This window comes from Hyla sarda, chromosome 9 (assembly GCF_029499605.1).
Source record: "Hyla sarda isolate aHylSar1 chromosome 9, aHylSar1.hap1, whole genome shotgun sequence".
NCBI classification, from domain to species: domain Eukaryota; kingdom Metazoa; phylum Chordata; class Amphibia; order Anura; family Hylidae; genus Hyla; species Hyla sarda.
In genome coordinates this window covers 13,657,429-13,671,215 of record NC_079197.1, presented here as the reverse complement: position 1 = coordinate 13,671,215, position 13,787 = coordinate 13,657,429, and the positions used below count along the sequence as shown (strand labels likewise).

Below are 13,787 nucleotides of genomic sequence, written 5' to 3'. Positions count from 1 at the left end.
GGGGGACATGCAACAGCTGAAGAGCCACAAGTTGGAAAACCCTTATCTTGGTCCATGATGGGCTATTAAAGGAAGGTCATCTAATTAGGAATTGTGTAATGTTTTTGTTTCCCTTGTGGAGGCGCTGCAGAAAAATTGAACACTCGCTGATGTATATTTACATTCAAACACACTTCATGCCCGGGTCAATATGGACTGGGCCCCAATATGGACTGGGCACACGTTCTACCCAGGGTGCAAGTGAAGGATTTTTTTGGCTGAAGGTTTGTGAACCATGTAAAGTTTACTCACCATCTAAGGGGGATTTCTCTTCTGCATTTTTGTCCTCTTCTGCAAGCATGACCTCCTCTGTGGAGCAAAAATAGATCAGAAACAAACTTTTCACTCATCACACAATCTTTTATGTTGCATCCCTGATATAAAATACAACAAATATTCAACCCCTGGACAAGAACATAAAGGCGGAATACATGCGGTGAATGCAGATTCTCGGTCTATATTGGCCCCTTGTGCTATGTTAATGCTGCCGACAGGCACTAGAGTCCAGGAGCATCGCTTCTTCTGGAGCACACACAATAATGTCATTGTGCACACTCCCCAGGTATAGAAGCTTCGAGCAACAGGAAGAAGCAGGGGGTTAACTACCCAGGGCTGGCCCAAGACATTGTGCTGCCTGGGCCCAAGAGTGAAATGCTGTTTGCCACACACACAGACCCAAAAAATAAAAAAATAAGAGCATTAGGTAGGCAGCAATTCCCCCCACATTAAGTAGGTAGCAGTTTCCCCACATTATGTAGCATAGATTCACCACATTAAGTAGAATAGTTTCTCCACATTAAGTAGCATAGTTTCCCCACATTAGGTAGCATTGATTCCCCACATTAGGTAGAATAGATTACCCACATTAGGTAGCATAGATTACCCACATTTGGTAGCATAGTTCCCCACATTAGGTAGCATCGATTCCCCACATTAGGTAGCATCGATTCCCCATATTAGGTAGCCGTTTCTCCATATTAGGTAGCATAGATTCTCCACATTAGGTAGCATAGATTCCCCACATTAGGTAGCATAGATTCCCCACATTAGGTAGCATAGATTCCCCACATTAGGTAGCATAGATTCCCCACATTAGGTAGCATAGATTCCCCACATTAGGTAGCATAGAATGCCCACATTAGGTAGCATAGAATACCCACATTAGGTAGCAGTTTCCCCACATTAGGAAGCAGTTTCCCCACATTAGGAAGCATAGTCCCCATCCCCCCCCCGACACACAGACACACAGGCAGACACACTCACCTGGCCTGCGCAGCGCTTCTCCTCTCCGGCGGTGGCCTGACGAGTGATGTCACTTGTGCGACGTTCCTCGTCAGACCCGGGTCGGCCGAACGCAGGCTCACTGTGTTAAAGTGGCCGCTGCGCTATTAAGCAGCGGCAGGGCCAGCCCGACCATGGACCCAGGTGAAGAAAAAAAAAGGGGAAAAGGGGCAGCAAAGTGCCGCCAGGGACCATAGAGCCGTGCCTGTAACTACCTATAGGGAGGACCTTCATACAGAGAGCAAAATACCTACGGGGGGTTCTTCGTACAGTAGGCAAATTACCTACAGGGGGTCCAACATACAGGGGGCATTCCATATATACCGGGTGTCCAACCTACAGAAGGGTCCTAAATACAGGGGACATGCTACCAACAGGGGGTCCTACATACAGAAGGCAAACTACCTACAGGGAGGTCCTATATACCGAAGGCATGATTCATACAGGGGGTCCTACCTACAGGGGGCAAACTACCTACAGGGAGGTCCTACATGCCGAAGGTATGCTTCATACAGGGGGTCCTACCTACAGGGGCAAACTACCTACAGGGAGGTCCAACATACCAAAGGCATGCTTCATGCAGGGGGTCCTACCTACAGGGGGAAAACTACCTACAGGGAGGTCCTACATACCGAAGGCAATCTTCATACAGGGGGTCCTACCTACAGGGGGGGGTCCTACATACTGAGGCTATGCTTCATACAGGGGGTTCTACCTACAGAGTTGTTCTACATCTGCGAGGCAAACTGCATATGGGTCGGGGGAGTAAGTGTTGCTTTCAATAAATAAAAATTGGTTGGGAAACACTGCACTATAGGAACAAAGCTAAAACCATGCAAGGATCTCCCATTGTAGACAATAAACATCAGACAATGGTAATATTTGGGAGATCAATGTAGAATCTCACCTGCTTTGAATATCCACTCGAGATATCCATTCAGCTCACGCTCGATTTGCTGCTGCCGTCTCAATTTGAGAAATGCCCGGCGATTCTCCACCCGCTCACGTTCCTTGGCAAATTCCCTGCAAGACGGTAAAAGATTCTTATATCACGTTGAATAAAGCTGACAAACAGTGAACGCATCTGACTCCACCAGGCTGTGCACATTATTTTTAGTCATTCTAATGTGAGAAATTTCATTGAAAGTGTTTAATTGACAATGGTCATGGCGGAAAGCGAGATACGGGCACAAAGCTCCTTGGGGGGGGGGATGGGCATCCTCATATGGATCATAACTGAGGTCTCGGTGGGATTTGTAGGATGGATTGAAAACATGAAAATAATCCCAATGGACTATAACAAACTAATGGGTTTTATTTATCTGTCCAAGTCCATCCATGCTAGAATTTCCATTTGTTGTCATATACTCTATAAACACATATACTGCTTTGAATCAGGTATCTCCATAACTTGCCTAGTTTAGGGGTGTACAGAAATTAGGAGTGTACACCAAATTTTAGTCGACCAGAACTTCTTGTCAGTATCAGATAGAAGTCTGTACTCTCAATGGGACATGGTATTGTGGAAATTGATTATAATGATTCTGACTGCCGCTCAATATATTAATACTTATATGACCATTACTAATGCTGCAAAAGGATATTTGTTCCCTACCCTTAACCCATATATCAGCTTGCTATTTGCTTGTAACTAAGATGAAGACCTTGGGATGATGCCAGATGGACCAAGATGAGAGGTCAAAAGACAAAATATTTGAAGAAGACATAGACTGTATAGAAGGACAGAGAAATCTGGAGTTTTACGGTAGAAGAGTGAGGGGACCGCATAAGTGAACTTTGGCCAAGAAAAAAATGGATGCTTAAATATGCTAATATAAACAGACACAAAACTCAAATAACCAATCAAAATATAACATGATGATTTTGACGTGATAACTAACCTCCCCTTTTTTGTCAAATGTAAAAACGAATGTACTTCCGGGTAATAAACAGAACTCTCTCTGGGAACTCTCTGAGAACTCTTGGGAACAGCTCCTGAGTTTCTAGCTGAGAAAGAGTTTTATACCAACTTTTTTGTCTGGTGTATATTTCTTGTGTCGACACTCAGCAGTATACAGCAGCAGTCGCGCACATTTTAAGGCCTTACCAGCAGCCATCCTTGACATCAGTACTTGACTCCATTCTTGGTAGGAGTTGAATTTTTTGGAAAAGGTTAGACACAATGGCCACCCTTCTCCGAGTAGATTTTGTAGGATTTTTTGTGTCTTATGTGTCGTGCACCAGAATGTCCAACGAAAAATCCAAAAACCCTACTAACTTTCCACTTTACTCAGAAAACCCTACAAAGAGGTGTGGCCATCAGGGAAAAGGGGCATATCTCCAAAAAAACAAACTACATTTTGGAAAGAAATCTACAAATTTACTAATGTTTCCACATAAAATGTGGTGGATTTAAGCCCTGGAAAACCTGACAGCTCAGAGTAGGTGTAAAAAAAGCAAAATGTAGGGAAAATCGACAGATACAAAATACAATAGTGAATACTAGGGATGTCCCGACACCATTTATCTAATATCAAGTGTGAATACCAACTATTTTTTTGAAGTACGATGCCGATACTTCAAAAAAAGGGCCGATACTTTTTTCAATGTCATGTGACAGTTGTTTATTTATTTATTTTTTTAATAGGAAAAAGGGGTGTATTTTTTGTTTTTATAAGAGGGCTTTTTTATATTAAAAAAAGTATATATATATATATATATATATATTCCTGCTGGCAGGTATCAGATTAGGTATCGGGGACATTTGCACAAGTGCAAGTACTCGTGCAAATGTCCAGTATCAGTCCCAATACTAATACCAGTATCGGTGTCAGGACATCCCTCATAAATACCATGGGAATATCTGTTGGGAAAAAAACCTGAAAAGAAAACTACACTACGTCATAGCCCCACCTCCTCATGACATCACACCCCACCCCCTCAATGCAAGTCTATGGGAGGGGCGTGACTGCGTCACGCCCCTCCCATAGACTTGCATTGAGGGGGCGGGATGTGATGCAGTGAGGGGGCGGGACATCACCAACTCCCGACACCAGCTCCAACGTTCGGAACAGTTTGTTCCAAACGCTGAGCATCCTTCAATGATTAGTCAATAATAATATAGCCATAGGGAGGTCAGAGGTTGAAGTTAGAACCAAAGATGGATACTAGATTTTGCATTGGGGTCCAGCTATGCTTCTGGAGGACCATATTACCCAGAAGCAGAGGCGTAACTTGTAGCTTCTAGGCCCCAATGCAAAATCTGCAACAGGGCCCCATATGCCAATTATAATACTGGTCTCTTATGGGGCAAATGTGCTTTGGGGCCCCACTTGGACACCAGGATGCAACTGCTACCTATGCACCCCTATAGCTTCGCTCCTGCCCAGAAGCCCCCTATTAATGAGTCTACTATGCCAATAAAAAATGAAGGAGACTCTGACCAGAAGTATAGTGAAGAACAAAGTAATTCTCGCTGCCAGGTTCTACGAGACAGTGAATCACCTAATATATTTTATAGAAAGGTCAATAAGAAGACATATTTGCTTTAATATTCCAAGCATTAAAGAGAGAACGATTCGTGGGAATAGAGGGAAATGAAAGCGCGGACTAAAATAGAGAAGGTAGCCGGGGAGCGAGACAGAGATAAAAGGATAAGGACCCTTGGACGTATGTCATGTTCTGCTTTCTCTGATGAATAATTTAGTCCGGGAGCTCAGGCAGCCAGAGAGATCCTGTGCTTTTCTGTTTACCCCCTGTAGGGCTCAGTGATAGGTCATTCGTAGACTTGGCAACAAACAAGTTCTACTGGTGGGGGGGCCCTAATACCATGGGGGCAAACAGAGAGGATTCCTTAGAAGGAGGGCTTCAGGGTAAGAGTAAGACTTAAAAGAAACCTGTCTGAAAGATGAACATATCGATATATGTTCATATATCTCTGGGGAAGTGGTCTCCAACCTTTCACTGTCAGGGTTGAAGACCACTTCTCTAGACTATATGGCCAATTTTTGCATAGATGTTTAACACCCCACATATAGATGTTAGTACTGTATCTCTAGACCAGTGGTTTCCAACCTGTGTCTTCGCAACTTTTTGAAAAACCACAACTCCCATCAAGCTGTCAGGGCAAGCTGGGAATTGTAGTTTTGAAACAGCTGGAGAGCCACTGGTTGAAGACCACTTCTCTATACTATATGGCCATTTTTTATTTGCATAGATCTGCAACACTTCACATGTAGATGAACGTATCTCTAGACCAGTGGTTTCCCACCCATGGCTTCCCAACTTTTTGAAAAAAGCACAACACCTTGTCAGAGCATGCTGGGAGTTGTAGTTTTGCAACAGCTGGAGAGCCACTGGTTGAAGACCACTTCTCTAGACTATATGGCCAATTTTTGCATAGATCCTTAACACTTCACATATGGGCCCACATATCTCTAGAGCAGTGGTTTCCCACCCATGGCTTCCCAACTTTTTGGAAAACTACAACTCTCATCAAGCTGTCAGGGCATGCTGGGAACTGTAGTTTTGAAACAGCTTAAGAGCCACTGGCTGAAGACCACTTCTCTAGACCCTATGGCCATTTCTTGCATAGATCTGCGACACTCCACATATGGGTGCACTTATCTCTAGACCAATGGTTTCCAACCTGTGTCTTCCCAGCTATTTGGAAAACTACAACTCCCATCAAGCCGTCAGAGCATCCTGGGAGTTGTTTTTTTGAAACAGCTGGAGAGCCACTAGTTGAAGACCACTTCTCCAGACTATATGGACAATTTTTGCATAGATATTTGACCCCATGATGTGTTTCACATGTCTGGAAGAGATGTAAAGAAAAAATGTAAAAGAGCCAAACCAGCCAACGGCTGTCCGAACATGCTGGGAGTTGTAGTTTTGCAACATCTGGAGGTCAACAGTTTGGAAACCATTGCCCTAGATAAATACCCCCCAAAAAACAAAACAAAAATAAAAAATATGAGGTCAAAACCAGCCCAGTATCTTTATCTAGGCCATCAAGGCCCTGGCCTAAGGCGTCACTTTATCCAGCGGTGGCAGCTGGGGACTGGATTATCCCACAGGCAAAACCTGCAGCAGATCCACAATGTATGAATTTAGTGCATGATGAATCCATAGCAAAGGCTGCTCCCATGAGCATTCATATGGTTAAAAACTCACCCTGACAAGACACCAAGAACCAGGTTCAACATGAAGAAGGAGCCCACGATGATGAGCGGGATGAAATACAGCCAATTCCACATTGCGCCAACAGCGTCATTGGTCTGTGAAAAAAACAAAGATTGGTTATTTCATAGGAAGTCCTAGTAGGTCCAGGTGCAGACATGAGAAAAAAAAACTTTGATAACAAGTGAGGCCCTGAGGTGAGGCCCTGAGAGGATGCTCTGAGGTGAGGTAAGGCCATGAGGTGAGGTGAGGCCCTGAGAGGATGCCCTGAGGTGAGGTAAGGCCATGAGGTAAGGAGAGGCCTTGAGGTGAGGTAAGGCCCTGAGGGGATGCCCTGAGGTAAGGTAAGGCCTTGAGGTCAGGAGAGACCCTGAGGTGAGGAGAAGCCCTGAGGTGAGGTTCTGAGGTGAGGCGAGGCCCTGAGGTGAGGTAAGGCCATGAGGTCAGGAGAGGTCCTGAGGCTAGGTAAGGCCCTGAGGTGAGGTAAGGCCATGAGGTAAGGAGAGGCCCTGAGGTGAGGAGAGGTCCTGAGATGAGGTTCTGAGGTGAGGTAAGGCCTGAGGTGAGGTAAAGCCCTGAGGGGATGCCCTGAGGTAAGGTAAGGCCTTTAGGTAAGGAGAGACCCTGAGCTGAGGAGAGACCCTGAGGTGAGGAAAGACCCTGAGGTGAGAAAAAGCCCTGAGGTGAGGTTCTGAGGTAAGGTAAGGCTCTGAGGTGAGGTAATGCCACGAGGTAAGGAGAGGCCCTGAGATGAGGAGAGGCCTTGAGCTGAGGTTCTGAGCTGAGGTTCTGAGATGAGTGTCTAGCAGGAGTGCTGTAGTCACCTGTAATACAGTGTCCAGCAGGGCAGGATGCCCACGCCTTTAGAACAGGAACCCCAGTTTTGTTTGTTTTTATGCCTATATCATGCACACTCACCCTCATTAGTCATACAGCACCATTTGTTTCATTCCAGTGTGATGTCCCAGTACAGGACATGGTTCTGCACTACCTTTAGGCCCTGTCAGGTTGAGACCCTCAGTGACCTAGGGGCTCCCCTGCAAGGTCTCCCCCTGTTAGGTATATCACTTTAATGCCTAGACAACAGCATCCTTATGTATAGGTAGTACAAAGGACCTGTGTAAGTCTGTCACATGTTTTGTTATGCAGTCACATGATTTGCAGCCTGACCAATAGGCTTTAGTCCAGCCCCCCACTATATAAAGGGGCGGCCATTACAATTTCTTTCAAACTCTTCTGAGATTCCATGTGCTACTGAGCACCACAACCACCAGAGATCTCAGTGCAAGTAATCAGCATCTGGAAGTCCCAAAAAGCTACAGTCATTCCAGTAAGTCTTAAGTCTATGTCTGCTGTCACTGAAACTAGTCAAGTCCTGCATATAGTCAAGTCAAGTCCAATCTCGAGTCAAGTTGATTACAAGTATATTGGTCCAGCAAGCCGCGAGGTCCTTTTGGGTCCTGGTCACCTCTCCGGGAAATCTGACCTTAGCTGTGGAGATAATTCCATCTATCTTATACTCAGTAAAGCCTCCACTTGACCATAACTGGTTGTGGACTCTCATTTCACTACTAGCAACTGCGATAGCGGAGGAACCGGGCGTGTTGGGGTTCTGGAACCCTAAAACCACACTGGCGTCACGAACACTAGGGGTTAACAACATCTTGCCCCCGGGGTTAATATAATCTGATCCCACCATTCACACCACTGCACCCGTGGTCCTGCCATACACCCGTGGATCACCACACCAGCACAGCTGCATTTCATTACTGTAGCTGGGTCATGTGATCACCAGTCTGAACAAAGTTACCATGCCTAATGTGTGTGTCAGACAAAGTGGTCAGTCCTTGGTCAACTGACTACAGGATGTCACCTACAAACTACAGGATGATATAATAATAAATCCGATCTCTCTTGCTAGCTCCTGCCCCTCTCAGCTCTCTCTGTATACTGCTGCTATCTCTATGTGATCAGGATTTATAGTAGTTATATACCTCCCCCAGCTCTATCTGTATACTGATGCTATTTCTATGCACTCAGAATACATAATAGTTATACTCCTCCCTTGGGGTTGGGGTTTTTGTTGTGATTTTAACAACTTGTGGTGATATTTTATCGAAATTGTGCAAATGACAGCATAAACATGTTATTTTAACTACAATTTTGGGAAATCGCTGCAAAAACTGTGAAATTGCATTAAAAAAATTTGTGAAAAATGTAATAAAAATTAAACACAGCTAAAATACATCAAGGGGGGGTTTCAATCCGTTTGGACTGAGTTTTTGTGTAATTTGCGGGCATGTATTTTTGAATCTATTAATTATTCGCCATTTTTTCGATTTTCTCAAACATCTGTCAGCACTGTGCTTTCAAAAAAAAAGTGACTAGCTAGACGTTTTCCGCTGGATGTGCACGCAGTGGTAAGGAATTTATCATGTGCGAAATTCGCGTACAACTCAGAAAAACAGCGCAAACCCATCAAAAATTCACAAATCTACATCACCCCGAGAAGAGTTCTAGGTAAAGGTTTTCTTACACCTTTTAATCTCACAGGCTTCTTTAGTGCATTTGTATAAAATTTACCACATATCGTAAAAAACATTTTAAAAAATGTCCCTCAACGCCACGAAATTTTAACAAAAAAAAAAAAAAAAAACTACACACAGGTGTGTGTAAAACACTTAAGTGTGGTGTATAAAACACAACAATTGTCAATATAGGTCAAATCTCTTTTGCTTTCTGGCAATACAGTGGTCCCTCAAGTTACAATATTAATTGGTTCCAGGACGACCATTGTATGTTGAAACCATTGTATGTTGAGACCAGAACTCAACATAAAAGAAAGAAAAATCTGTTGGGAGCTGTAAATCACTTGTCTATGTTAGTGTTTCCCAAGCAGGGAGCATCCAGCTGTTGCAAAACTACAACTCCCAGCATGCCCGGACAGCCAACGGCTGTCCGGGCATGCTGGGAGTTGTAGTTTTGCAACAGCTGGGGGCACCCTGCTTGGGAAACACTGGTCTATGTAGAGGACAGGAGCTTCTTCAGGGTCCTGTAAAGTACATGCAATGTCCTAAAAAAGTAACATGGAGCCGCCCTCACCTGATGCCCAAAGGAGCAGGTAACCCTGGTACAGGTAAAAAGTACAGAACATGTAATACATCCCTGTACTGTAGGGGGCGCTACCAGACATCAGTCAGTGCACGCACTTCAGTAATACAGGTAAAGATTACAGAACATGTAATAACTCCCTGTACTGTAGGGGGCGCTACCAGACACCAGTCAGTGCATACACTTCAGTAATACAGGTAAAGAGTACAGAACATGTAATACCTCCCTGTACTGTAGGGGGCGCTACCAGACACCAGTCAGTGCACGCACTTCAGTAATACAGGTATTTTACCAGTAAATTGCCCATTCTGATTGGTCGGTTCTTCCAGCCATTGACATGTTCCACAGATCTGGACTGTCCGTAACATTGTATGTTGAGTCTGGTTTCAACTTACAATGGTCCAGAAAAGACCATTGTATGTTGAAACTATTGTATGTTGAGGCCATTGTAGGTTGAGGGATCACTGTATTCCTTTAAAACACTTTGAATAAGAAAACACATGTGCACATATTGTGAACTGACCTTAACCCACTTATATGTCTAATGAGTTAATCTGGGTGACCTCTAGAACCAGTAGCTTAAAGGGGTACTCCGTTGGAAAACACTTTTTTTTTTTTTTTAAATCAACTGGTGACAGAAATTTAGACAGATTTGTAAATGACTTCTATTTAAATATCTTAATCCTACCAGTACTTATCAGCTGCTGTATGCTTCATAGGAAGTTGTGTAGTTCTTTCCAGTATGACCACAGTGCTCTCTGCTGACACCTCTGTCCATGTCAGGAACTATCCAGAGCAGGAGAGGTTTGCTATGGGGATTTGCTTGTACTATGGACAGTTCCTGACATGGACAGAGGTGTCAGCAGAGAGCACTGTGGTCAGACTGGAAAGATCAGAAAGAAATAAAATTTCCTCTGGAGCATACAGCAGCTGATAAGTACTGGAAGGATTAAGATTTTTAAATAGAAATAATTGACAAATCTGTTTAACTTTGTGGCACCAGTTGATTAAAAAAAAATTGTTTTCCACTGTAGTACCCCTTTAATGAGATAACCAGGTGCAGTGATCAAATGACACACCCAAAGCCCCTAAACACCACAAGCCGCGCCCCTTCTATTTTCAGCCTTTTATTTGTTTTGGCTTAATGCTGAAAATACAACTTCTGATACACCCACATCACAAGACCTTCAACCACAATCTCTTCCTCACAGTTCACCCCCACCTTACTCCACAAGCTCTGCATCTCTGAGTGAATGAGGACAGGATATGAGGTCAGGATATGAGGTCAAGATATGAGGTCAGGATATAAGGTTGGGATATGAGATCAGGATATGAGGACGGGATATGAGATCAGGATATGAGGACGGGATATGAGATCAGGACATGAGGTCAGGATATAAGGTTGGGATATGAGATCAGGATATGAGGACGGGATATGAGATCAGGATATGAGGACGGAATATGAGATCAGGATATGAGGACGGAATATGAGATCAGGATATGAAGTCAGGATATGAAATCGGCATATGAGATCAGGATATGAGGTCAGGATATAAGATCGGGATATAAAGTCAGAATATGAGATCAGAATATGAGGACGGAATATGAGATCAGGATATGAGGTCGGGATATGAGAACGGGATATGAGGTCAGAATATGAGGACAGGATATGAGGTCGGGATATGACATCCAGATATGAAGTCGGGATATGACATCCAGATATGAGGTCAGGATATGAAGTCAGAATATGAGTACAAGATATGAAGTCGGGATATGAGATCAGGATATGAGGTCAGAATATGAGGACAGGATATGAGGTCGGGATATGACATCCAGATATGAGGTCAGGATATGACATCAGGATATGAGATCAGGATATGAGGTCGGGAAAATTAGGTCGAGATATGAAGACGGGACATGAGATCAGGATATGAGGTCAGAATATGAGGACAGGATATGAGGTCGGGATATGACATCCAGATATGAGGTCAGGATATGACATCAGGATATGAGATCAGGATATGAGGTCGGGAAAATTAGGTCGAGATATGAAGACGGGATATGAGATCGGGATATGAGTTCCAGATGTGAGGACTGGATAAGAGGACGGGTTATAACGTCAGTGTATGAGGTTGAGATCTGCGGTCGGGATATGAGGACAAAAGTGCCATTGGTGCTTTTCCTCTCCCACAAGGGTTAGGTAGGAAAACCGAGCAACACCAGATAGCCTGCAAGTAGGAGATATATATATATATATATATATATATATATATATATATATGTATGTATAAAGGTTTTCTGAACTAGACAATTCCTTTAAATCCCTAAACTCAAGCATTCAGCCACAGAAGGTCCGTGTGATATCACCGTTAAGGTCGGAGAAGCAGAACCAGCCCCCTAGCATTCATCCGTGCCAGTGTCTGTACATACACGGCGGTGGTGGGGGAAGGTTTCGGCTCTTTCTTGTAATTGTACATACTGAAGCAAATTTCTTTCTGCTTCCATAACGGATTCATATTTAATCAATGCCTGGAGACATTTCCTGCAGATAACAGGAAGCCAATGATAAACCCCTGGACTGGAAACCAGTGTCTGCGTCCCAGGGGGGATAATCATGGATGAGGGAGAGGGTGCTGATAACACCCTGCTGGAGAGCCCAAAATATACCACAACATCCAGAGTAAAGGTCCCTGGCACAGAAGAGCTGATCGGGATGGGAGATCTGGAATAAGGCGCCCACATCTCGGGAAGTTACGTTATATTTCCATGAGTAGTTATAATACTGACACATTTGCAGACTGATATCTGATAGTGGAGGGATGGAGCTTGAGCTGCCCACAGACCAGTGGTCTTCAAACTGTGGACCTCCATATGTTACAAAACTACAACTCCCACCATGCCCGGACAGCCAACGGCTGTCCGGTCATGTTGGGAGTTGTAGTTTTGCAACATATGGAGGTCCACAGTTTGAAGACCACTACATCATACGTAAAGATGAGCGAGCTTTCCGAAAGTTGGGCTCGTCGAACTGTCGGAAAGTGTTCTGTTTGCTCCGCCTCTAATGGTGACGTCACAAGGAGGGCCGAGCTACATAAGAAGAGTCCCGGATCGGCGAAGAGATGGTAAGTATCACTCTCTTCATTGTATACAAGTGGATGTGTGGTGGCTCAGTACAGGAGTTGCACCCCTGTACCCTTGCTGTCCTGTGTGACGGACTCTATTGCAGTGTCCCCTGAGTCCCCCTTTAATCTGTGTATGTTAAATGGGAGCAAACGGAGCGGGGGGAACCCCTGGCGTAGTGGCGCCTTGACGGGGGTTTTAGTGGCCCTTCCAGATGGAGTAGGGGGAAATCTGGATAAGGGTGGGTTCACACTACGTTTGTAGTGTACGGGTGCCGGATCCGGTTGGGAGGAGCGAAAACCGGACACTCCCGTATTCCGGCCCAAACCCCATTCACTTCAATGAGCCGACCAGAGTCAAACGCTGACTCCGGTCGGCACATTTTTGCCCCGTATACGGTTTTCTGACCGGACCTAAAATCTGGTGGTAGGAGACATTGCAGGACTGGTGCTGCAGCTGGGGACTGTTCTCCTGATGCTTCTTCCTTGACTGATTTTGACACAGATGATGAAGAGGAGCTGGCGGAGATGGAGCAGATGGCAGCCTGTGAGGAGGCCAGTCGGCAGCGGGTGTCTGGAGCGGACATGGCGGGGCCTTCCGGGGGTCCATCGGCGTTGGATGGTGGGAGAGTGGTTCCAGGGAGGGGACGTCTGGGCCTGCGGCTGCTGGGACATCGGCTTTAGGTCAGCCTGGTGAGTCCTCTTTGGTTATGGGGCAGGATTTGCTTCCGCAGCTGTTGGGTATGTGGTCTGGGTGTCCTGGGGGTGTTGGCGGGGGGTGTCCCCAGTTCCAGTGAGGGTTGCACCGGTGGCTGGTGTGCAAGTGGTGGTGCCAACAGGGGGTCGTTGCTGTCAGTGGCAGCTGGCGGAGGCGCGGCAGGGGCTGCGGAGGTAGCTGAGGCGGTAGTTGAGCATGTGCGTATGGCGGACTCAGCAAAGGGTGAAGTTTATGCTTGTTTTGAGAGGCCGCTGGGGGCTCACTTGAAACCGGAGGTGAAGGAGAAGATCTGGATCTTTTCCTTGCTTTCGTTGGAAAAATTTTACCTAGATAGGAAG

At 45.2% G+C, this 13,787-nt stretch overlaps 1 protein-coding gene across 9 annotated transcripts in view; it reads right to left on the bottom strand.

The window, feature by feature from the left end:
* CACNA1B (calcium voltage-gated channel subunit alpha1 B) overlaps nt 1-13,787 on the bottom strand; it is a 324,413-nt gene that overhangs the window by 139,610 nt on the left and 171,016 nt on the right. For all 9 annotated transcript variants that reach the window (XR_008847788.1, XR_008847789.1, XM_056539457.1 and 6 more), the window contains 3 exons: nt 6,496-6,599; nt 2,228-2,343; nt 292-348 (listed from right to left, as the gene is read on the bottom strand). Coding sequence is in view for 7 of the 9 variants with exons in the window: in XM_056539457.1 (XP_056395432.1) it covers nt 292-348; nt 2,228-2,343; nt 6,496-6,599 (277 nt within the window). In the remaining 2 variants the exon portion in view is untranslated. The remainder of the gene's footprint in view (nt 1-291; nt 349-2,227; nt 2,344-6,495; nt 6,600-13,787) is intronic.